Here is a 26,798-nt window from a genome sequence, read left to right as displayed (position 1 = left end):
AATATTTTATCGAAAGCTTCCATAACAGTTACACTAACAAACTGCTTTGGTAGACAAGATGGTAATATTTTAAACGTTGACTAAATCTTGGAACAAATAATTTTGCAATCATAAGCAACAACGCATCTTAACGTTGTAATTCAGATTTAGATAAATTATTTGATATTTCTAAAAAAACAACTTGTTGACAAGAGATTAAAATTGACGAAATCTAAGAGTATACTCGCATTAGATGCCTATTCCGGACACATGAAATCTTTACATCATGAACTATTTCTGTTATTTATTTATGAGTATGAAACCTTTGTTACTTAAGCTGCATTTTTTCGTAGGAATCACATGGAATTGCCCTACACATTTCTCATTTTCAGCAACATCTTGAAGAAATGTGAACGTTACTCTTACCTTTTTCACCATAATTGCCTCTGCAATTGAGCACACAACACTTATACGGAATACCTTTTGTACATTTAAGCATATTTACACGTCATGTAAACTCGAATACAGTTCATAAATTTTCATTACAATTCCACATTCACTAAAAAGGTCCAACATTGATTCCCAAGAAGCAAATCAAACATGGCGGCTATCTCGCCTCCAGTTGCTGACGTTTAGTCACGTGACCAGAGCAAGCCATCAGGCTTTCAGATAGAGAAGGTAATGGTTTATCTTAAAACTTCACAATACTTAATGCGTATGTTATTGTAACATTCTTGGCAACAATGGAGAATGCTAGCTCAAGCTCTCACGTTGAAATCCATTGCATATGTTAAATCCTACTTGCATTATTGCATGCTATATTGAACGCAGCTTCAGTCAATAAAAATCTGTCTTTAGGAACAGATTCAACATTCAACTACTAAAAGTCATTTACAAAAGATCCGGATTGTACAAAACCCAAACTGTACATGTGGCAATAAGGAAGATATACACCATATCATATTTGAGTGTAATAGATACACACAAGAAAGAGTATTCAACAAAACTCTTATAAACTGTATTCCTCTTCCTCAGTGTTTGGAAACTTTGATTTGTGAACCTAACCTTGGAGTTGGATATATATTATCGTTTTTTAGAAAATGTGGCATAAGAACGTAGTAATATATTTTTATTAATAGTGTTGTTTTAATAATAATGTTCACAAGGTAAAAAGAAATATGTAAGTTTATGTACAGTACATAGATATGGGAAAACTGCTTAAAGCGGTAATCCCAAATAAAAGTAAATATATAAAATGAAAAATAGGGACAACAAACAACACGTTTCAACACTTAAAAGAAAGGGTTATCCATTGTTCTTCGGAACAAAAGTTGAACACATTTTGGAATTGATCTTATAATCAATATCATGTAAGCCTAATGCATTTTATTTAGATATGTGAGCCACTTGCTTCATGAAAATTACCATTTTTCACAACTCTAAGTTAATTCCATACTTGATTAAAATAACTAAATATATATTTTAATATCAAACACTTTTTGGTACATATAAATCAGAATCTCTGGTTTTTAAGAAGAAAAAAATCGTCTTGCTGCCTTTTACACTCGCTGTTCGGCTATATCCTGTATATTTGAAGAATTGATAATGTGCTCGAATATTATTTTATTTCACATGTTCACATTCGGTCATTGCTGACGTCACCATATTGAATTCGATTGGAAACTTCCATTCCGAGATGAAGTGAGTGTATGGGAGACTACATTCCTTACGTGCGACCATTTTCACACGACCTTGTGTTTCCGGAGGAAGAATTCCCACCCGGTCGAGGACCAACTTGGCAAATTTATTTTCGCACATAGCTTTACGGCACGGAAGGACTCTTGCGAAAATTAGCACTGGCTAGGACAAGGAAATACCACGAACAATACTCTTGTAACGGTAGAAAAGGGCTAAAATGGTTCCAGAACAGCGTCAGACATGCTACGGGAAGATTATATTTCACTTGCACATGATGTAAAAGAATAGGTTGGTTAGCTTCTGACTTCACTGCAGTATTTCGAAGGTTCTGGGTTTGAGTAAGCGATATGTGCAAGAGATTTCCTTTGGGTTCGGCCTTTCATAAATTTAGTCAGAGAAGACAGACAGAGACAAACAGAGAGAGTCGAAGAAGAACACACAGAAAGTCAGAATAAGTAGAGAGGTAGAGAAAGAAACAGATAGAGTGAGGAAGAACCGGACAGAGAGATAGAGTCAGAGGAAAAAAAAAAGAAGAGAGTGAGGTAGAAACGTTGAGATGGTTAGAGTTAGGAGTAGAGGAGGAGGAGGAGACAAAGTGAGGAATAAATGGAGGGAGATAGACAGTCAGAGGAAGAAAAGGAGATAGAGTATTAGAAGAAGAAACAGAGTGAGGAAGAAACGGAGGGACAGAGACAGAGGAGGAAAAGGAGGGAGAGAGAGTTAGAAGAAGAAGATGAGAGAAATAATCAGAAGAAGTAACAGAGTGAGGAAGAAACAGAGAGACAGAGTGAAAGGAAGTAAAGGAGGTAGAGAGACAGTCAGAGGAAGAAAAAGACAGAGATAATCAGAAGTAGAAACACGTAGAGTGAAGTAGAAACAGAATTAGGAAGAAGAGAGAGAAAGTCGGAGAAGAACAGAGAAAGAGAGAAGAAACAAATATAAAGAACGTAAAAGGAAACAGAGACAGACGAGCAAGAAGCGGGGAGAAAGAGAGAGAGATAGTGAGTCAGAGAAAAGAACAAAGAGGAATGAGCAGAGAAGGGGAGATGCAAGTAAGAGAAATAAAAACAAAGAAACAAAGGAAGAGAAAGAAATATAATAAATTTAAGTTCAGACGAGAAAGATTCGATTCGAGAAAAAAATCTTGCCTTCCACAGTAAAATTATCTTCATGCTCCTTGGGAATAGAATCAAACTGATCACCTCATTTTCATACAAAAAAGGGCTACTCTTCCATTTCTAAACTTTTCTTTGGAAAACAGAAGACACTTTTCCATCCCGAGACATTCTTGTTCTAGACTTTGGAACATAACAAATCCTGCATGTACAGGAACCATTTGGAGGGACTATTTAACCCACTTCTTGGTGTCTTGCAGGCGCAGAACAAAATCGACCTCTACTACACAGATGTAAGTCCACCGTGCAGGACCGTTCTGCTGACGGCCAAGGCTATTGGTCTCCAGATGAACATGAAGGAGATCGACCTACAGAAGAAGGATCAGCTAAAACCAGAATTTCTGAAGGTAAGGAACGGCAAATATTATTTTTATAAGTTAACGTTATACGAACTAAAGGTGGTTCGTAATCTTGAGCACATTGCATTTTCTATGAACTTTTAAGACTTGACATGTCTTACTCTGAAAGAAGATTGGTTATCATTAGGGAAGGGATTTTAAGGTGCAAAATTACGGTAGGAAAGGTAAAAAAGGTTCTGAAAATGTTTTCAAAAAGGTGCAAAAAAAAATGTGTTGATAAAATGCCTTTCATGGCATCCCTTATGGGATGAAAGGGTTTGAAGTGTCGTCCTGTAGGACCTGACTTTTCTTGTGATGAGGAGTTTTGGTAAGGATTTTTGTGTTGGATTTCGGGTTGTTTTTGTTTTCTTCCTGCAACTGCAACAGGAAAAGGATATAAGGAAAGGTGAAGGTTTTGCCCCTTTGCTTGGCTGGGGCGAAGTTTTGGAGGTTTTCCTCCGTATTGATGCTGCTTCCTCCTTGGAGGATACATGGCATTTTTTCTGTTGAAAATGTAGGTTGCTCCCTTGGCCGGTGGTGTGGTGAAATGGTTAGAACTTGAAGGGTTGTTCAACAATGGGGAAAAGTTGGCAGTACGTTTGCAAGGAAATACATGAATATACAGGGTAAATTTATGGCATAATCAAGGAAATACTTGGTAAATACAAGGCAATAGACAAGGTGAAAAACAAGGTGAAACTTGTAAATATAATGTTAAGGTTGGGAAGTGAGATAATGTGGTTACGAAGTTGTGTTTTCGTCAATTTGTCGGGTTGTCGGGAAGCGGGTTTCTAGGGTGGTCGGGTCTCGGGGTGCAGTGTGTCCATCTTAAGATTGCGAGTTGTCCGATGCTGCGTACAGCGGGGTTGTCATGGAAGTGTATGTCAGTCCAGAATGTCCGTGTAAGTAGGTTTGCTTGCTGTCTTACCGTCTGGAGTTTCAAGTCTTCATGTAGCTGTGTTCTCCTGGTGTCTCTGCTGTGCGCGTTGATAATCCTGGCTGCTCGATTCTGCAGGACTTGGAGCTTCTGGAAGGTGGACGGTGCTGCTTCGTGCCAGGCTGGGATGGCATATAGAAGAATGGGTTTTATGCACGCGTTGTACACATGAAGCCTGGTTTCCATTGTAAGCGAATTTCTGCATCTTCTGTATATAATGCGCGCGGACCGCATTGAGAACTGTGGTTCTGTCGAATAGGCCTTTTAGAAGTTTGTGTTTTCTCTCGCGAGTTTTGCTACACTATCTTGGGAACTACTGGGGCTGCAATCACTATATTATACCATTTTATAGCTCTCGTTCTACTCTACAAGATGAAACTATAGGATTTTATTTAGCTGCTCAAGAAGAGTGAAAATGGTTTAAGTTTCTGTCCAATTTTTTTTTAAACAAAACATGAAAGAAAAGGAAGAGAAAAGAAGGAGTAAAAAGGGGAAATGTGCTAATCTCACGAAAAGGTGAAAAGAGATGCAACAAAGCGTGTTAATTTTACTTGATATTTAGTCCAAAAATATATATCTCAAACGATCGATATGAAAACAGATTTATCTTTGGAAATGTGCTGCACTTTAAAATCCGTTATCATGTTTGACACGGTAGAATATTGCCTGTTATGGCAGATAATTTTGAATTTTAAAGTCAATGCACAGATAGGCTAATCGGGACTGAACCTACAGTTAAAAGTTGGAAACGAATGTTTCTATTGAATAATTCAACATTTCTGTTTCTTCCAGCTTAACCCTCAACATACGGTTCCAACTATTGTAGACCAAGGCTATCCTATGTGGGACAGGTAAAATACTCTTATATTATAACCATATGGTTGAAGGTATAGAACTTACCCATTGCTTAAGTAGAATTTTGGCGTAAGGTGTACATATGAAGCGACGTAACATACGACGTGGCATATAGTAACCGGCAATTATAATGGGACGCCTATATCTTGAAATTCTTGCTTTCCCGCAGGGCGTTATGTGTGTTGCCCAACTGTACGGCGATAACTGGATTTCAATACTAATTTTCAATGATAACTTCTACCACCGCCGTAGAGTTATGCAACACACATAATGTTGTGCAGGGAAGAGAGTATTTCTGGTGAGTGCACATTTACGAAGCAGAGTAACGACGTACACAAAGTCCATTTACTCTGAATCAGGGTGCGAAATCCTGGGGGGACGGGGAGGGGGGGAATTCCCCGCACCAACAATCTTGGCCTCAAAAATCAATCCCACCAAAAATTTCAGGGGGGAGAGTTTTTGTTTTAACAAACAAAAGATAAGCAATTACTTTTAATTTCAAATATACTTTACTAAGAATAATATCTAAAAAAACACACAATTTAGTGTGGTTGTGAGCGTTCAATGCTTCTCTCTCTCAAGAGATCATGAAATCTACATCAATACGCACAATAAAAGCTAAAGAATAATGCAAAACAATAATAACTATGAAATCTAATTCATTTATATTTACATAAAGCAAAAAGAAAAACTTACACATAATAAAACCACTTGAACTACTTCATAATTTATTAACATATTTAATCAGTTGGTAAAGAAATTAGCTTCCTTGCAATATCTGATATGTATAAAAGTAAGACATTAATTTATTTCATGTAATTATGTACGTAATAATAATAGTATTATTAAAAAAAATTTTAATTAAGTAATTTATTTTAACTTTAATTAACATTAGAAATATGTATATCGTATAATATACACATGTTTGTGGGGGAGGGGGTTTGAAGATGAAGAACTTTCTCCCCCCCCACACCAGCTTCCAACGATTTCGCACCCTGCTCTGAATAGTCTATTTGATATCGACACTGTGAGAACAAAATCACAAGAAGCACCCCCCTGCCCAAGCTACCTTTGAAGCAGGCGAACGTAAACAAGTCTCTACGCATGTAGTGACGCGAAACGGCTCCACCAATGAACACGCGAGAGTGGACAGTATTGCATGGGGAGGAGGAAAGCCCTTTGCAGTTACCAGCCTTCGAGCAGGGTGTAGAAAAACGCTCTGCCCACTCGATTCCCTCCCCCTGTCTGACGCTATGCTCGGTCTTGTTCCAGAGATAAGAGAGAGGGAGCATTGTTGTATTTGAAAATTTTCCAGTAGGGGAGAGCTCTAGTGACTACTATTGCTTTCTTGGTTATTTTACTTCACTTTTCTTCCATTTTTGGCTAATTGCGAAGATGATTATGAGTAAGACTCTCATGGGTCGGAAGTTGAGGAAAAATCCTATTTCTTCCTAGTGTCCGAAAACGAGGCCCAACATAATATATGGTCATTTTGGGTCATTGTAGGCCAGAAAAAGGTGGGTTTTATTTGTCCTTTTTTGCCTTTTTCGGTTTTCTTTTTTTGCTTTTGGTCCTTTTTTTAGCATTTTTTAGGTCTTAACGGCTGTTTTTTTGCAACTTCACCTTCTTCCGACTACGTTTTTACTGCTCATTCTCAATTCGAATCATCATCAGTTCATCACCTCTTAAACATCCTTTCTGTAGTAAAGAAGTAAGAAAATAATAATAAATATATTTGAACCATCCATGAAACGAGAGAAAAACATTTTTGGATTACTGAAATAGGATCCGAAGTCCTATTTCTGTAACCCTGGTTTGGTTAGGCCAAATAAGATTCTTCAAATATGATTTTTATGTTATTTTTATGTTAATCTAAAAAATATATAATGTCTGAAAGAAGATGCATTTCATTCATATAATTTTTTCGCACTGTGTATTCCATACCACCACAATTTTTTAATTTTTTTATTCATTAATATGTAATTAAAACTGGAGTCATTAATTAATTTGGATCACATTTATACGTACTTCTTTATGTTTTTAGGTCCTTTTTTTGATGTCTTTAGGTATTTTTATAGGCCTTCTTTTGGAAATTTATAGGTCTTCAACTTCCGAGCCTTACTCGTAACGAACAACCATGCCTAGGCCGGGATTTGAACCCGGAACCCCTGGTGTCGTAGAGTGCTGTGCTATCTACTCTGCCACGGAGGTCCGCACTATTGCGTTACATGTAAATTCTATCGGACAGCTGGTACAAAACAGTAAATCGGCAGTACTGAGCTTGTAGTAAGGGTTAGAAGTTCCTGACCTGTGAATAAATTGTGTCCTTGAACCGTCCATTTACACTTAACAACATATGGAATGTAGAATGGACACTTTATTTTTCACAGCCACGCCATAGCTGCATACCTGGTGACGGCGTACGGAAAGGACGACTCTCTGTATCCTAAAGATCCCAAGAAGAGGGCCACTGTGGACCAAAGGCTTCACTTCGACTCCAGTATCCTCTACCCACGGATGTCGGCTGTCTTTGTGAGTACAGGATTAGAGCATTTTTATTCCATTTGTACCGGGTGGCCAGATTTAAAGTTACCCAACTCAGAGTCCTCTGTAGCCTGTGCCTGTTTGAGGCATCGCAGAACTCTGAAATTTGGTGAATCCACTATGCAGACCATGAGGTAGAGGATGGCGATTTTTTTTTTAAAAAAGTTCAATTTTCCGCCACCAGGTTAAAATGTGGCGCTGTACTTCCATGATGGGTTGTAATAATGACGTAAACTGCTCCAATTGGTTATGGATTTGCCTTTACATTGCAATCTTGCAATAAACGAGAGATTATTTTCTCGCAACTTCCAGCCACTGAAAAATGTCTTTCTAATTAATAACTCAGCTAAATCACTTAACGTGGGTGCTGAATAAAAGTTCGGAAGTGATCGCCATGCCATTAAATAACAAAGAACGTGCACTGCTGGTGAAGTTGTTCTATCAGAATGGTAGTAATAGCACAGTTGCACTGCGAGGTTGTCGAGATGCGAAAGGACTTCGAAAGGGCCCATGACGACGCAGGCGTTAAGAAAGATGGTGAAGAAATTTGGAGACTGGGGATCTGCTGTGCTACGTTTCCAACAGGTCATTCACTTCTGGCACGCATATTGAACACTGCTGTACTGGCAGAAACCAACAATAAAAAAATTGTACACCTGACTTATGTTTTTCAAAATTCATTATTACAGCGCCACATTTCAACCTGGTGGCGGAAAATAGAACTATTTTTTATCGCCATCCTCTTCCCCATGGTCTGCACAGTGGATTCACCAAATTTCAGAGTTCTACGATGCCTCAGACAGGCTACAGAGGGATCTGAGTTGGGTAACTTTAATTCTGGCCACCCGGTATATAGACTATCCCAAATGGGTTCGTGTCGCTTTTCACGTATCACTTCAGTGTCGCTTGTGGAATAAAAACTTGATTTAAGGAAATAAGTTTCCTGTGGGTTTTTGTCGATAAAAGTATTCTTGCTAGTATATAAATGTGTTCATATTTACCTAGTACCTAGTTTGTAACAAATACGAGGGATGTTTAAAAAGAAATCAAACTGATTCAAAAATATTTTATTTACTTGTTGATCAGTTTATTCCAATTCATCCTCTTCAAAGTAGTCCCCCCTCACCATCCGCAGTGTTTCTTCTACTGTAGAAATGCGTTGTGGAAAGTGTTTTGTGAACAGATTGCAGGTTTCGTAGAAAAGTTTTGTTAATGCTATAGTGTGTACATGAGGTCCTTTCAGGGCGAATTTGATTCTTGGAAACAGAAAAATCAAATGAGGTGCCAAATCAGGAGAATATGGAGGCTGTAATACAACAGTAGAGAAGGTCTAAATATGGGCCAAGGTTTAAATATGGGTTTTGGAGTTATCAGCGCTCCCGGGTACTGCAGCCTGGCAGAGGCTTTTGGAACTGGTTATCTATCAAGGACAAAGGTTGCGGCGCCAATTCTCAAGAGAAAGTGGTGGTTAGTTTCGGCCTTGGATGCTGCTATAGAATTGCGACCTCCGAAAACTTTTTGCAGGTATGTTTTAACTCAGCGTTTTCTGAATTCTCATCTGCTTTGTATAGGTTATGATATTAGCGGTACATGAAACAAATGTGGGCTTTTATAATGCCATGATTTGTTTGAGAAATATGTACCACAGAGAGCGAAAATAAATTGAAGAAGAAAAATAGCGTGATGGTCAAAATATGGGTTATGACATGAGGTCTAATGTTGAGATCAAATTTCAACAAATATTTGGATGTTTTTCTTAATTTCGATTTTTCCCATTCCGCGTGATTTTCAAAACAGATTATTCATAAACATGAATTTTATGTTTTAGCGATAAATGACCGTTGTTTTAAATTTTAATTGCTTTTTGTGATATTGCCACTAGTAGGCCATATTTAGACCACAATTTTGAAATACATCATTTTACCATTTTTTGTAAATTGCTTCTTTTTTTAAAAAAAAATTGATACCTTCGAGATTTTAGCATGCTATTACATTTAAGTATATATTTCGTAGATATGCATTTTAAAGGCAGGTGCTTGATATATAAATTTTTCCCTCCGAAAATGACAACATAAAAAGGGGGGCCCATATTTAGACCTTTTTCCTCTAGTGTTGTGCTTCCTCTTCAAAGACTCTTGGAACATTTTGTGTGTCCAGGTCTCAGAAAATCGCCTCAAGCACTGAACACTACCTTGCTTGAACGTTGACAAGCTGGAAATGAAACACAGTAGAGCGACGCGGCAAACGGAATATTAATTCTGAATAATCCCACTACGCGGAGCCAGAAGCGGAGTAGCGAGTAGCCTACTGATACATTGGCGCGTTTTTAAGGAAACTCTGCTTCTTTTGGACAGCCCTCGTACATGGCCAAGGTGACCGAGTGACCTGAAAGAAGAAAATTTGAAGCCCGATATGTTTAATTGTTTCAGGTGGAGTTGCTTGTCCAGAAGAAGAAGATGAGCGCAGATAACCAGGCGAGGCTCGACGAGGCGTTTCAATTCTTGGAAGGTTTCCTGAAGGAGAAGCCGTGGATCGCAGGAGACCAGATGACGATTGCTGACTTCTCTGCAGTCTCTGCTGTGTCCACACTGGAGGTGAGCATTTTACACTCATAAACTATCCGCGCTTCCCAGAATTCACCAGCGTACATCAGACTGGCGAACCAAAAATTACGTCAAATTCGGTGAAATCGGGAAAGCTTCACACCGACACATATAAAAACTAGATTCGAAATGTGCACATATATTCGCGTTTATTAGGGGAAAAAAACCACCGATACAAGGACTAAATCACAGAAGATTTTTTTAATGAATATTATGTATTTTCATGTAACGACATCTCATTTTGCATGTGCACTACGAATTCAAGTAACATTCTTTGCAAAAAATAAAATATCGAATATTGCGAATGGAGGCTTTGGTGCATGTTGCAGCAGAACACGGATGGATGTTTTGATGCATCATCATACTTTATTTCACTTTGCATGCAAGTGAAGGAACATCACCGGCACTATTTAAAATGTTGACAGTTTATGCCTGCATGCAGTTTATTCGCCTCGGCGCGTCATTCCATACTATTGCCTAAAGAAGAACGGATATCATGAATCAGAACAAGTTTCAAAGCAGACGACACCATCTCGATTCTCTGGAGGCCGGTGCAAAAGGATGACGTCATGGTTTAATCTGGTGAAAGGTTTGGTGGACACCGGTGAAATACGGAACGTCCAAGCCTGCAACAGCCCTTGCACCGGTGGATTCTAGAAAGCGCCCTATTTTCTGCCACTGATGGCCGCGTGCACCAACGCCGATTATTTCGAAGTTCAGATGAACGAGATCAATTGTAATCCACTCTAAATGAACTTGGTTTAAAGATTTTCATTGCACCAACGAAAAACGACGTTTAGGAGATTCCGTTCAACTGATCCGAGATTAATTTGTAAGGCTATACCTGATTGGTTGGCTAAAACAAATGACAATCAAGAACCCAATAGAGTAATGTGATGTGTTAAAATGTCAACATGTAGGAGAAGAAAATAATTCGGCTGCAAACTTCTATGAATTTGAGAGATGTACTAATCAACCTTGTTAATATGTACAAGGATGTAGTGGAGTGTAAAAAAATAATAATATTAAAAAAGAACTGACGGTACAACACAAAAGAGAAGGAGAAAGCATGGAACCTTCTTCTACGGGACTTTAATATCTTACCAAATGCATTCGATTTTGAGAGAACAGCGTATGCTGAACCTCGCCCGCTCAAATAAAGATATATTATTATTATTTCTATTATTACTGTACTGTGGTAAGTATTTGAATTTTTCATTTCTTAATTCTTATGTATTTATATTGTCGTGTCGTGTAAATAGCCAGTAACATGTATTGTCGTAAATTTATACAATCACATTTCCAACACCATGTAGCAATATCGTAAACATTGCTGTGTTATAATCTACCTTGCACGTAATATATGACATTTATTGCACCACAGAACCACAAATTATTATTATTATTTTGGCAGTTTTTAGTTTAGTTTTTATCAGCATTGTACATCCAACATCTCTAACGTTTGCACGCCCTTGATATCACTTTCCGCTCTTTTTATATTAAAAAACAACTGCCTGCAGTCGAAGCATCAGTATCGTGAACCAGGATCAGACACCAAAACGGTCGCGAATGGCCGATCAGAAGATAAACTCGTTTTGATGTTCCTAGATCGCGATCAAGTGTTGAACCGTCTTCGTGCAATGGAATTTTCCAGTGATCCTTTCCCTGTCCGAGTTTAAAATTTGATCTTCGTTCGTGCACACGGCCATGAGAGATCTATTCCGACCTACCAGATGATCTCGCTGAACGTCTTCAAGGAGTACAAAACACCTGCGTCCGCTTTATTTTCGATGTGAAATATAGGGACCATTTATCCGTTTTCTTTACAAAGCTAAATTGGCTCAAATTAATTGATCGGCGAAAGGTACACAACCTCGCCCTTCTCTATAGGGCAATCAGTTCAAAGGAACCGGCTTATCTCTCGAGCAGATTCTCGATGCTTTCCGAATCACACAGCCTTCTATGTAATGGTTTAAATGTTGTTTTCTAATTTTCATATGATCAAATTTTGATGTAAAAATGGTTAAGTGGTAGAAAAGTCTACAAAGCCTTAACTTCGCCATGATAAACAAGACGTAATAAATAAATAAATAAACTAAAGCCTGGATCACACGAGACTAGACTTCCTGCTGGATATGCTGCTTGGACTTTGAGTAGTGGCGTGGAACTTTCTCACTCGCCTCACACGTAGTGCTCAAAGTGAGAGGGGATGCGGGGGTATGGCATCCACTCACGTATAGCAAAATTTTCACAAGGCATCCCCCAGGTGTCTCACTGTCGCCATGTTAAACCATAGGCGTATCTCCCTATCTTGCCTAAAGGCTCGACCAAACATCCTTCAGTTAGGAATTTCCATGTCAAGCCCTGCTCGCACGATACTTGTTGGCAAAGCTTTTGTTCCCACGAGGCACTGAGCAGAACACACAAGCTAAAAAGATGGACGAACGCTTTGAGGAACAAAGTCGGGGAAGGAGAGATACTGCAGCTATTTTCCTTACATACGAGATTCGCAAGATGCATTCATTAAAAAAAAAAAATATTTTTCAAATAATCATGTAAAACGTTTAAAGCACTGGTGATAATATAGATTTTTATTATTACAGATTTATGATCATAATCATAACGAGTAACCACATTGCATCTGTTATTCCTAAATATGCATATGTCAAGCACGTAATCTGTTCCAGTACTTTAAATTTGCCATAGCATCAAACAAAAAAAGAATATCGTACAACTTACACTCGAAAACCACAGACAATAATAGATTCTCCTTGCCAAACTCACAGAATATCTTCACATGACCAAATGTTCCCTGTGGTTGGTGGTTACGTCAGCATCGAGCAGAGAGGCAAGTTGCAATTTGAACGCGATCTAGTCGCCAGAACCAGTGTGGTAACAAACCTCGCACCATGGGCGTGCGGTAGGGGGGCTGAATAGGTCCGACAACTCCCCCCCCCCCCAGGAAATTGGCATCTTTCATTTCAAGTTACAAAAGAAGAGAAAGCTTGTTATTTTTAATTGTTAACTACAGGATTGAAGTTCAATCAGCTGGTATCCCAACAGAATAACGAAGTAAAAAATATGTTGAATCGAAAATGTTGAAGGTAAATTCAGGAGCCAGTTTGTGTTTTGATATTCTATCATTTAAACCAAAGAATAAATGTTCTCACAGTTTTCAAAATTTCAAAAATTACTTATGTGAGCGATCACACAACACAACCACTATGACTAAATTTTTCCCTAATTTTTATAGCTTTTTCTAGAACAACGTGTGCAAAAGTTAGTAACAAAAATAGAATAATCATGCATTTTCGTTATGAAATGTAAAAGAATAATAATTGATTGATTCATTTGCTTTATTTTACTTCGCTTTTTGTGCCACTTTTGGCTAATTTACGAAGATGGGGATGAGTGATGACATGATGAAATTGATGAATGGACACTCACAAACATCCATGCCCAAGTCAGGATTCGAACCCGGAGCCCCTGGCGTCGTAGTGCAATGTGCTAACCACTCCACCACGGGGACCGGCCAAAATAATAATAAAGGCTGTTGTGCTCGATATTCAGTCATCTGGTGGATCGAACAGAAGAGTCTTCCCAACGATATAATAATAACATTAATTATAGTAATAATAATAATAGGAATAAAATCAGTTTATTTTTATTAACTTGTAATAGTTATTATATTATATCAATAATAAGAATTATAATAATAATAATTATTGTAGGAAATCTAGCTACGTGTGATACGGCCATAAAGGTAACACACGCCATTTGCTAACATTTACATTTGCTTCCTCAGGTCCTAGGCACCGGAATATCCCAATACCCCAACCTGTCCGCCTGGTTGCAAAGGTGCAAGGAGTCCATGATGGGATACGACGAGGCCAACCAGAAAGGGCTGGACAAGTTCGCTGCTCTGCTCAAGCAAGCAAGAAGCAAGTAGACACAAGTTGGAGTCGTTGAGTTCCATCATGTTAACGACCAAATAAGGTGTGGACCAGGATCAGTTTTTGATGAACTCAGGAACTCACCTTCTCGCCAACCCATAAGAACCTCGTCATCAAATCAAGCTATTTTTTTACTGGAGGATTCTGGAGTCGATTTCAAAAGCTTATCTTGAAGCGTGTAAAGGCTTATTATGTGCACATCTGTATATTTCTTTAGTTTACACACTAACACATGGTTCCCACTAACTTGTGAAGCCTGAAAAAAAATCTACGAATAAAAAATATTGAAAAAAAAAGTCACGGAATGTATTTAAAAAGTATGCAACTCCCTGGATAAAGTAAAGTAAAATAAAAAAGTAAAGTGCTACCCCGTGCTTTGCAACACGTCATGAAGGTATATAGGGGATATAAAGCAGTGGCGTGACCAAGGGGGGGGTTGGTTGGAGGTTATAACCAGTGATGTGCGTCTACGCGTAAACAACGATTGTCTACATTCTACGTGTAGACAATGTCGACTATGTAAACTATGCAATCTACGTAATCAACGTAGACAATATGGCGCTCGGCGTTGTCCGTGCAAGGCACGCGCATCGTTTTAGAAGCAGCAACCAGCATCAGCAGGTGGACATAGAGAACGTGAAGTATTCTACTGTCCAGAAACAAGCGTTTAAATATTTGTATTAACTGAACTGCAAAATAAACTAGTAGCGACATACCCCCAAAAAATGCAATGTCCGTAGAATGACAAGATTTGTTTTACTTCTATTTCCACCATTTCACACGTGGAAAAATCTGCTTTAAAGACACATGCACTTTCCTATGCAGTAATAAGACAAAAAAACATATTTTTACCCTTCGCTTTTGTCAGTGTAAAAAATAATGTCAGTTTTCACTATGGCTGTCATTTTTTTTTCTTCCGGTTGTCCCTTTTCCCCTCGTTAGTGAAAATTTGATAACTTTGATTACGTCGGATGGCCTTAAGTTGGTTATAGGCCCGGATTATCGGCATGTTTGAAGAAAACAATACTTTCTCTTTGGAACAGCTGTGAATTCTTTCTTCCCTGTTGTTTATAGTGTCTACAGTAGACTATGTAAACTATAAGCCAATGTAATCTTCGTGTAGATTACGCGTAGACAACGCATGTAGACGTAAACTTATAGTCTACGGCACATCACTGGTTATAACCCACCCTTTGGCTCAATATTCCTAAAACAAGAACGTCAATGGTAGGAAAATATGACAAAATAAGGGCGGACAACCAAGAAAAAGTATACGTAACCCCTCCCTTTCGAAAATCCTGGGCACGCCACTGGTGTAAAGTTAGGGCCCCACACTTTCTTGATCACAGCCGAAGGTGAGGGCGATGTGATCAGCACTACGTCCCTGGCATGGACATCCGGAACGGGGGGTTAAGTGGTGGGGGGCGCGGCCCCCATGGAAAATGAATTTCCACCTGAAAATTATATATTTCGCACATAATTTCAGCCACAGTAATTTATGTTAATTATTATAAATACATGGTAATTTCACACTCAAATAATGTTTTTTTGAGGGGGCATCTCTATTATGGGGGAAAATATGCCTCCTTTGCCCCCTTGGAAAAAAGATTACCTTGCTTGCCCCTCCCTGGACAAAATCCTACGGACGTCCATGCCTGCCTTTACCCTTCAGATTTTCCTCCAGGTAACCACTTTATACGACGCTGGGTGGGCGCCGGAGCCGCTTGAACAGGTGGGGAAAAACTGCAAAAGTCAGGGGAATTTGTCCAACCCTGTAACAGCAATTCTAATTTGAAATGGACTTGCACAAATATGTGCTAAGGCCACTGTGCGAATTAACGGGGGGGGGGGGGAGATACTGGGGATCCCCGCAAAAATGTTCATCCCCGTTGCACCCTACTTCGCGTCAAGAGGTTTTAGAAAATTCTCCCAGACTAGGGCCGTTGCTCTGTCCATTGTTAAATAAACTACAAAAACCTTCCGCCATGGCAAGTAGAGTTGATTTCGTCAGCTTTATTCGTAGGAGGTAAATCACATTTCTTACCTCGCGTCGTCACAGAGTTTATTTATTTATTTCCCTTCAACAGAGACAAGTCTCTAATTACAGAAAGGTAATATCAAAATATTACATTTTCATTTACAACTTGTATGTACGCACGTACACATTCTCTCTCCTTCCTCCTTTACACACACACACACACACATATTCACAAACATAGACAGATAATACATAATATATATATACAGACATCTTGGTGACAGAACAGGTTTACTGCTTAACTGTGACAACAGAAATTTTCAGATATTCACACATTTCATCTGAATTACACAAAACAAGTATCACAAACACTGGTACAATATATCATTACAACAAACTTCAATATGACAAATCCAATTCTCATAATAAATACATTATTAAGAGAGATACCCTTTTAACATATTCATAAATTTGGTTCGTGTCATGCCGAAATCCAAGTCCACCAAATGATTTGAGATCTTGTTATATTGAAGTGTCATTTTTTGTAGTGGGGAACCTTTATACATTTCTGTTCTTGGGATTTTGTATGAGAGTAAACGTCTATTACGTAAATGACCCTGTCTCACATTAAACCATATTCTCTCTAGTATAGAACTACTATCAATATGTCCATTTATTATTTTATACAGAGACATTTGTTGAGAAATTTCACGTCTATTTGACAGGCTTACAAAATCAAGTTGGTCAAGTTTTCTCGATGTAACTATTCTCTGTCCTCTGTAAGAACGAAGCCAATGTAAATAAATACGCGTGACTTCTGAGAGATCCTATTGGTTGCTCGAATGGCAGCTGCGCAAGCTTGCGCATAGGAATATGGTGCGTATGATAAGGTTGCTTGCTATACTGAAATTGTTGGACCTCATATTATGAACTGTTCAGCTACGACCAATTTATTCATGTCAGGCGCGGCTCGTGCATTATTTACCTGTGGGTTCACTGAAGTCATGTGACACATATTCAGTTTCCGCAAATAGACTTCCTTCGCTAAACAAAAGGATGGGGGGAGGGCTTAAAAGGTTTGTCCAGATCTTTTTCTTCTGGCAGAATAAGGTTTCATAGTAGGAGTGTGAATAAATTTAGGGCTGAAACTACAATAAATTGTGTCTTTATAAAAAATGTGGGGTTTTATTGGAAATCATGGACGTCCTCAGGTAGGGGCAAGGAAGATTTTTTCCAGAAGGGGCAAAAAACACTCCTTCAGTGTGAAGTTACTGCAACGCTTTTATAATAATTGCCATAAATTACTGTGACTGAAATTAAATTATATGAATGTAATATATATATTTTTAGTTGATATTCATTTTCCGGGGGGGTGGCCCCCTTTTCCCCTTCCGGACGTTCATGTCGACTAATCAGAACTGGTCTTACATGTATTAAAGGTAAATCGCAACTAATGGCATGTGCATACTAGAAATCGAACCTGAGACCCTTTCATTGATACGAGACAGCTTTGTTCAAATTTGGGGCTGGTCGACCAGCACACGTTTTCTTTCAGCGGACAAGGAAGTTTGTTTACGATAATTATGTGCATTTCTAGCGGTCATTTCTTACCTGCGTGGACAGCAACGTCTCCACTGCATCAAATGATGTAAGCGTAACCTAGGTAAAGTCCATCCCCCGCTTCACTCGCAGCATCATTTAATACTTTCCAACAAGTATCGGCGCAAAAATGATACAAAGAGAAGGTTGAATATGCAATGTGTGCGCTTCAAACTTGAACCCCACAGGGCAACACTGGAAGGGAGGAAGAAGCAGCGAGAACGGAGCCTTGTGACGTGGCTTGTGCGAGAGAACAGAACTGCGCATGACCGTTGGGTGGAGACATAGGTTCTGCAATATCCTCTTCCATGTATTTTGCCCTATTCCTTCCTCGAGCTTCTTCTCCCGCTCGAAGCTTTCACAATGGCACGGGCTTTCCTGCGGAGGTTTAACCGTGGGTCTGCTCCAGGGCGGCCGACTCGCGGTTTCTCCTTCTCAGCAAAATAGTTCGCCACGTTACAGACACAAATACATGAATTATTGTGCAAGAGTTTGGATTGTTTTAGAAGGTAAATATACTGTTTCTTAATCACGTGTAAATGTTATCAGAAGATTTACTGACCTAAACGCACGGCTATTAAATTAGGCGGGTGGCAGAAGATGGCGCTGTTGCCACGTCGGGACACAATCCCTTTGTTCGGAGGTTTAAGAGCAGTCCGACGTGTAGATATGGGGCCTGTAACCCCCCCCCCCCCCCACCTTTTTAGGGCCCAGTATTCCTGAGAAAAAGAACGTCAAAGGCGGGAAAAGATTGCAAATTGAGTAATGACTACTAAATAGGTAGGATGTAACTCCTCCTCTTTCGAAAATCAAAAAAGATTTGATTTTACTACTAAGTCAGAAATCCCGGGTTCGAATCGCGGCCTGTCCACGGGTGTTCTTTGTGTGTGTCCCTTCATCAATTTTATCGTATCTTCTTCGCGATTAGCCAAAAGTGGCAGAAAAGCGAAGCAAATTAAACCAAGTCAAACAATCAATGAATGATTTGATTTAATTTAATTTTTGCCACATTTGATTAATCGCGGTGATGATACGATAAAATTGATGAAGGGACACACACAAAGAACACTCATGCCCAGGTCGGGGTTCGAACCCGGAACCAGCACTGTCGTAGCGAGCTGAGATACCACTCCCCCACGGACGTCTGCCGACAACAAAGAAGAGAGAAAGCCCTAACTATTCGGACACGTGGGTATCAATCGGTAAAGCAAACTGCATTTTTCCTCGGTGGTATTTTTTAATTGGATTTTTGAAACACCATCTTTGTACATTACTAATGTTCTTTGAAAAAAAAATCCATTGCTTGATTTCCCTAATTCCTGCATCTCAGGATGTCGTTACTGAAGGATCAGTGTTCGAGGCCTGGCGTGTGCAGCTTGTATCCACCCTTCACCCGTTTAATTGAATCTACGTTTACCGCCAAGGCAGAAATTAGGTAAAGTGATGGAAGAGAAACGTTAAAAAAATACAAATAATTTTTTCCTAGTGCATCTTCAGGGTACTGCAAAATCAGGAGTCCAGAGTTCTCTCCTCACTATTGTCCCTCATGTCATCCATAAGCTCATTAGCTACTTATCGCGATTAAATCTATACAGCTAGAAAAAAGTGGTGGGAGGTGGCAAAAATTCGACATATTAAAGGGGATAAACTGGTAACAAAATACACTTTTTTCAAGTTTCTCCAATAATATTAAATCAAACCAACAACAATAAGAACGCGTGTTCTCTTGCCCAAATAAATACATCCTTATTTATGACCGTTTAGCTAACCCGTTTTTTATTATTGGATGCCAAGAGATTAGTATATTTAAATAAAACACTACTAAGACGAGGGAGAGCGTGATCAAATACTTGTCATATCTTCCGTATTTGAAAAAAATAAATAAAAGAAACCATAACATTTCCAAGTATTTTTGTCTGCACATAATACGTTCCCATTTTATAAACAATAAAACTATATTTTATCATCGCATATTATACAACGTATATGAATACAGATAACATAAATACTGCAGACATTATACCCTGAGTTCTTTAGAGCATTTACAATGGAATCGAAGGGAAAACCAATCCTCTATCTGTCCTATAGGAGATAGACTGGAGGACCTGAAAGCACGGGCTTTCAGCCATTGGAGCGGGTGGCGAGGGGCAAGGGAGGTAGAGGCAGAAATCTTCCCTTTTCCTTTTGGCGGCCGATTATACCTGGAACTGGTCAGGCGGAGGAAGACCCAGCTAGTCGAGTCTTGCCGGCTGATCTCACCGAGCGACAAGAAGCGCGTGAAAAAATAAGTGTTGCACGTAAACTTTGGCTTCAACAAGACAATAAATATTGTAATTTGAAAATAATTAGAGACGTGAGATTGATTGATCTATCTCTACTAGACTAGCTACTCCTCAGTGCACGTCACTGATAGGCATTAAAAACTCTCAAAATAGGAAAGAAAAAGTACCGAAAAATACAAAATAGGCACTAAAAGAGGTGAAGTTTTAAAATAATTTTCCGAAATTAGGCACTCAAAAAGAAGTTATGTTCGAAATAGGCAATTGGGACTTATATACAATGCATGCAGTGTGCAGGTTCCGGGGATTTCCACCCCACAAAAAAATGTATTCCCGTCAGAAGAAAAAACATTTTCATCCCCGCCAGGGGTGTTTTTATCCCCCATCAAAGAAAATGGAAATGAAAGCATGTAGTATTCTATTTATTAACTATGGAACGAACACCACTGAAAAATCATTCGGGGAAAACAGTTCATTAACCTTTAAGAAAATAAACAAAGTTCATTTTTCAAAAGTTTAACAGTATTAAATGAAGGTCAATTATGTGTGTGGGGGGATGGGGGGTCATTAAGTTATATATATTTTAAAATATCGCTCCCTTATGCTCCCCTATGAAGCAACTTTCTAAAGTCTACAGAAGAGAATATTCTAAATACTTGTCGCTATTTAGACTTCTTTAGGCCGCGGTGGCTCAGTCGGTAACGCGTCTGACTACCATGCTAAAGGTCCCGGGTTCGATCCCCGGCCGGTTCAAATCCGGGAACTTTTCTAACGATGGAAGCGGCCCCGGCGCCCACCCAGTGTCGAATAACATGGGTACCTGGGGGGTAAAAGCGGTCAGGGGAGTGATGCTGATCACATCACCCCCACTCTCGACCGGATCAAGAAAGTGTGGGGCGTTACCCTCACACCCCCTATACGCCTTCATGGCGTGGTGCTATGCACAGGGGAGCACTTTATTTTTTTTTACTTTTTTATTTAGACTTCTTATAAATAAGATGAATGAATGTAATAACTTGTCACGTGCCAGTTTCGATGAGACAATGAAAGTTGCAAGGAGGAATGGTTTCCCGGAATTGACGAGAGATGGCAGCACGCTATATAAAGAGGAGCAAAGGAAATTATAAAATACATGGAGCGGAGAAGAGGGATTATATATATTATAGTAAATTGAGAAATATATAAAAGAAGAGTTCAAATACTATAAAAGAAAGAAATAGAATGTTGTATATAGTAAATTAAAAGAATTAAGAATATAGTCGCATATGAAACGTTTAGGAAAGTTATTAAGTGAACGAATTCAGAAATCTATCTCTTTTTACTTCTCTGACGAGGAGAACATCATCAATGTTTTGGTTGTTTGTCCCCGGTGGCGGTGTCAAATTAGACGCCCCGAAGCACTTTTCGGTTGCGCTCTTTATTAGTCGCACTGGGCCATTGGTAGCGCTTGTTATTAGCGATCCTGGGTCTTGCAGCAGAGCCAGATCCTGGGTCTTGCAGCAGAGCCAGGGGGGAGGGGGGGGGGCTGAGCCCCCTGGCCATGGCAAGAAGAGTTGATTTCATCAGCCTTGTTCGTTGGAGGTATGTAGATCACATTTCTTCCCGCACGCCGTCATTGAGTTGAACGCGCAATGGATATTTGGTTAAGTTTTGGTTCAGAGTTACTAGTTCAATAGCTCTTTTGAGTTCTCGGAATGTAAATGTACTGGGGGTTTCCAAATTACGTCTAAATGTTATAAGATTTAATGTCCTAGGTACTTAGAACTGGCAAGCAATAGCAGAGTTTACTAATTGGTAACATACGAATTTGCATACCTAAAAAAACCTACCCCTCCTTGGGAAAGCAAGTCACAAATACAACACTGATTGGAGGATTTCTCCAAAGCAAAAAGCTCAATTCCCATACTGAATGCATGTATTCCTCTCAGAAGTGCCTAAAAGAGTTTTTAAATGTTAAAGCCTACATTTTCTGGTCAACAAAAAAAAAGGCATTCTAGGGCAAATTGCCAGCCTACTTATGACATAAAATTATAAAACAACTCTCAAGAGTTCAACCCACGCAAGTTTTCTCGAAAGTTGGCGCTACTGGATATATGCAAGAACAAGTAACCTGATCTCTGTTAGGTTATCCAATCACCACTTCTGCACATGGCACTGTTATCATACATTTCACACCACCTACATGCATTACGGGAATAAAAAAGATAATTAAACAAATTACGATTATATCTTTTTCATGATGTATATTTAAAATTTTCCACATATTAAGTTTCGACATTTTTTATAAAGATTCTAAAATGCAACTACACTCCAAGGAAAATATCTAACCGAGTAATTCACTTCTAACATCATTAAATGCAAAGCATTCGAATACTATAACAAAGGAACAAGTTTGTTTCAAACGCTTACATATTTGTTTGCTACTCACAGAACCATATCATTAACTGGAAGACTGTGTTAAAACAAGCAAAAAGTGAATCACACAATAATTATGTACAAATGGCAAAAATTGAATTTTAAAAAACAATGCACATAAAGAAAATGTAACAGCATTTGTAAAATTACTTTTTCCAAATGATATTTATAATACATCCAATTTATAAATTTGCTATTGATAGAACTCGTTCTAAGAGATATTCACTCTCTTCATCCTCTAAGTTATTTTTAACTGAGAAACATTTAGTCCAAAGGTACATGGAAATAATGTTGGGAGGTTCCATGCAAGGTGTCATATTTTATGTTGTTGCAAACCAGGATATTTGAGAGGTACTGTCCCACCCTCACTCCCATGTGCATATCTAGAAATTACAATGCGATCCATTGAAGTATAGTCTGCCATGTCGGTGTTTGCAAGCAAGGCACTCGTTGCCGTTTGTTGGCATCATCGAGTGTCGATGAAGGAAGAGTACAACAGTTTCCGTAATTATTTTAAAGTGAGATTTACTTATAATTAATAAGATTAATATGCCTATTAATAATATTATTGAAATAGGTCAATTGTAATAATAATTATTGTTATTAAATGAACTGGTAGAAAGATGATATAGGAATAAGGATAATAAGAGCATGTACTCATTATCTAGCTTATGCTAGTTCAGATAACTAAAATTTAAATAAAATAGCCATTCTAACAAAGATATTAACCCATAAGGATGCATGTATGAGTAAAAATTAGCCAGACGATTCTGACATATTTTTTGATCACTTCCGATGAGTGTACCTTTCCAGTGAACCATTCTGAGTGTCAGAATCTTGTTAGTTAGTCTGCTCTTAGTTTATTAGTTTCGCTCGCGGGGCCATGGAAACACTGCTTGGGTAAATTTCATCCAATATGCACTCATGCTTCAGTTTGGTTTTTCAACATGCTCTCTTTTCTTCTCATTTTTATCAATTGCAATTCATCTTCATCAATTAGATTAACCAATGAATATAATACTATTTACATGCTTTAAAACAATGAAAATTCGGACTTAAGCAATTTTGATTGTGGGTATCTTTTACCCAGCGTGAATCCTTACATCCTAGCCGAGCGCATGGTTAATATCAAATATCTTTTAAATGGCTTATTTATTTATACCAAAAAGGTTATTAGTAGAGCCCGGAAGTTTGGCAAAATGCCTCTTTTTATCTACTGCATATATTGATAAAATTTTTCCGGATATACGTTTCTTATGTTGTTTCGAATGTTTTGGAAGCCTTTTCATTTTGCCTATTTTGCCTATTTGGGACCCCACTGCCTATTTTTAATTATGCCCTTTTTTTTGCCCTTTTCAATGAAATTTGACAATTTTTTTTAAAAAATGTGTACATAAATTATTTTTCTCCCAAAAAACCTTGTTGGCATTTATTTTTCTTCCGTTTATTATGTGAATAATTTTCGCCTTATTTAAGTAATATTGAACTCACGCATGTTTCAACATTGCTGAAGGAGAAAAGTGTGAGAAAAAAGTATTTCATGCTGAGTCAGGATATTGCCTTTCGGTTAACATTTCTTGTGCATGATTGACTGCTGAAGTGGACAGGTTGATTTCGAACACAAAGAAAATATTTCTGAAATCTCCCTCTCGAACCCGAAAATTTCAGGAAGTTGAGATTGAGCTTAGTTTACCTCAGCAACCAGTCTTGACGAGATAGGGAACCTGGATATCAGCAGCTATATGTTATGCTAACAACCTTCAAAAAATCAGTGAGGTGATCGATGCTCTTCCAGAAAATGAAGCGGCTTCAATTCGTGAAGTGAAAAAACTCCTGTGCTATTCAAGTTTACTTTTGCACATTATGGTGCATTGCCAGAGACAATTACAATTATAGCATCCATGAAAATCGTCGAGGAATCTATGCAGCAGATGATGGAAGTGCCAGGAGAAAAGGGGTCAGCTGTTGCGGAAAAGTGCTAACGGGTAGTGAGGACTTGAAACAATTGAAAACAATTTGTGATATTCTAAAAGGTGAAAATGCTGTTACCAAAATGAGTCCAGCTACATTAGCTTGTTATATGTATGCTCCAATAACTTCTGTCGAAGTAGAAAGATCATTTTCTATTATGAAAAACATTCTCCCTGACAGACGACTATCAATGAATGTTGAGAACTTAAAAAGCACCTTGTAGTTATGTGCAATCAAGACGGAGAAAATTGAAATGCTCTTCCCAATTTAGATTTTAACATTTTGCCAGAAATTATAGATAAAAGTAAGCGACTTCTAAATGTGCCTTTTTTCGGTTTATTTTGCCTTTCTTTCATTTTAGTGCCTATTTACCACATTATAAATGCCTTTTTTGCCTGCCTATTTTAACGAAAATAAATGCCTGAACTTCCGGGCTCTAGTTATTAGGTTCAGCTGATCAAAAGTAAAATCCCTGATCATTATCTGCAACTGTCCCTTCATCAATCTCATCATTGCAAATAGCCAAAAGGAGCAGAAAATCAAAGCTAACCAACAAAAATAAAATAAAATAAAACCCTATCAGAAAAAAGATATGATCAAAAATTAATGCACTGGCATAATTCATCAATTTGTAATTGTGATACAGTATTTTTCAACCAGTATACATTTGAAACATCTGGTGTTGTAGAATGATGATTAAGTGGGCATCTTGAAAAATGTTACTATTAGCATCATCATCTAAAGATGCATCCAAAATGAGATTATGCATTGAAAATAATTTTTTTGCACAAAAATATTAAGATATAATTGCACTGGAAATGGACTTCCGAAATAAACTGAACCTTTTCCTGTATACCTGCCGAATTATGTATTTACTTTGATTTACAACTGGTACAGAATTGCTCTTAACCCAGAAGGTTAGGACGTAAAGATGCATGCTGGGTTAAAAATAGCCACAAGAAAAATTGCTTCTAGTCTGAATTTTAATTGTTTTAAAGCATGTAGATAATAACAACTTCATTGGTTAATCTAATTTTATTAATTTTGAATGTTTTCATTTCATTAGGCAGAGACAAAGGTGAGAAAAGATGAGGCAAAAAAATTGACGGAAGTTCTCTGTCATATTGTAAGGACATGCGCTAGGTTACAAATTCCCAGAAGAACAATTACCTTTTAAGTTCCAATTTCAATTGTTTTAAAGCATGTAAATAGTAATACCTTCACTTATTAATTTTGAACATTTTCATTGAATCGTACACTTGATAAAAATTATTTTAAAAAAAAGGAACATGTTGACATACCAAACTGAAACGAGGAGCATGAGTTGGGTGATAACACTTGCAGTGCTTCTACGGCCCTGGAACAGAACTAACGAACAAACTAGCATCTGGTCCAAGGTTCCGTCACTCGGAAGGGTTCACTGGAAAGGTACCGAGAAGTGTGGCCTGGCACTCATAGGAAGTGATAAAAAATATATTTCATGATCAGCTTGTTTTTTTTTTGTTTTTTTTACCCCTACGGGTTAACAAAAGAACTTACAACTGCATTTATATACAAAAAATTTCAACAGCCACCAGTGGTGTTGGTTTATGGTCTTGCCATCGAAGGTTCCAGAGTCAAGTCCCAGCCTGGTTCAAATTGTTGCTATTAGACAAAAGTGGCAAAAGATGGTACAATTATTACAAACAAAATAGAAGAGACAAATACTGAACAACAACCAATGAAGCAAAGACGAAGCTTTGCAAATAAAAAGTGTGCAATATCTCTTAGATTTTATCAAGTTCTTGTCAATTAAAATTAGGATTACATGACTTTTGATTCTCTGTTTAATGTTTCCTGCAATATTCAGGTACACATGAATACTGAGCAACCAATGCATTTTATAGAATACAATTACCTACATTTGATACACTGGCCCAAACACAAGTCAATATTTATAAATATGTATCTACGTAACTTTTTTATCTAGCATGATTGAAGAAAATTATTTTATTGTAACGGAAACAGCTTGATAACTATTAGTACACAATCTGAGACTGTTCACTGAAAGATGACCATACGGTATTGGTAATTAAGAATTAAGCAACATTTGTACTTTTCTCTTGTTGAAATACCATATATAAATGTCATTTTTCCAGCCCCGTAGCTAAATAATTTGGAAGCCTAGGCAGAATTATGGTTTGGTTTTTTCATCGACGTGAAAAAACCTAAAAAGCAGGAAAATGAAAATCCGGGAAAGTTGTATAATATCTATTGGGACCATGAAGTTTGAATGTATAATGGGGGAAATTTTTAAATTGGAAAATGTAAAATCGGGGTTCCACTGTATCATTATTTAATAAATGTCCATGAAATTTATATTTTCACGATTCAACATGATTTTGTTTGTTTTTGTACGTGTCATGCATTTCTTGTATGCTATAAATAATTGTTATGTGAAAACTAGACGCACGTAACTCCAATTTATCAAATTT

The 26,798-nt window shown here is 38.1% G+C and overlaps 1 protein-coding gene across 1 annotated transcript in view; it reads left to right on the top strand.

Moving 5' to 3' along the window:
* Positions 1-14,369, top strand: part of LOC146003802 (uncharacterized) — a 59,430-nt gene extending 45,061 nt beyond the window's left edge. The window contains exons 7-11 of the mRNA XM_083142220.1: positions 3,053-3,199; positions 4,920-4,978; positions 7,373-7,514; positions 9,956-10,120; positions 13,935-14,369. Coding sequence (XP_082998346.1) covers positions 3,053-3,199; positions 4,920-4,978; positions 7,373-7,514; positions 9,956-10,120; positions 13,935-14,078 — 657 coding nt within the window. The 3' untranslated portion in view covers positions 14,079-14,369. The remainder of the gene's footprint in view (positions 1-3,052; positions 3,200-4,919; positions 4,979-7,372; positions 7,515-9,955; positions 10,121-13,934) is intronic.
* Positions 14,370-26,798: the final 12,429 nt, after the last annotated feature.

Source organism: Lepisma saccharinum, chromosome 20 (genome assembly GCF_977018435.1).
Source record: "Lepisma saccharinum chromosome 20, izLepSacc3.1, whole genome shotgun sequence".
Classification (NCBI taxonomy): Eukaryota; Metazoa; Arthropoda; class Insecta; order Zygentoma; family Lepismatidae; genus Lepisma; species Lepisma saccharinum.
Note: the sequence above shows the minus strand (reverse complement) of the source record. Positions and strands in the feature narration are given on the sequence as shown.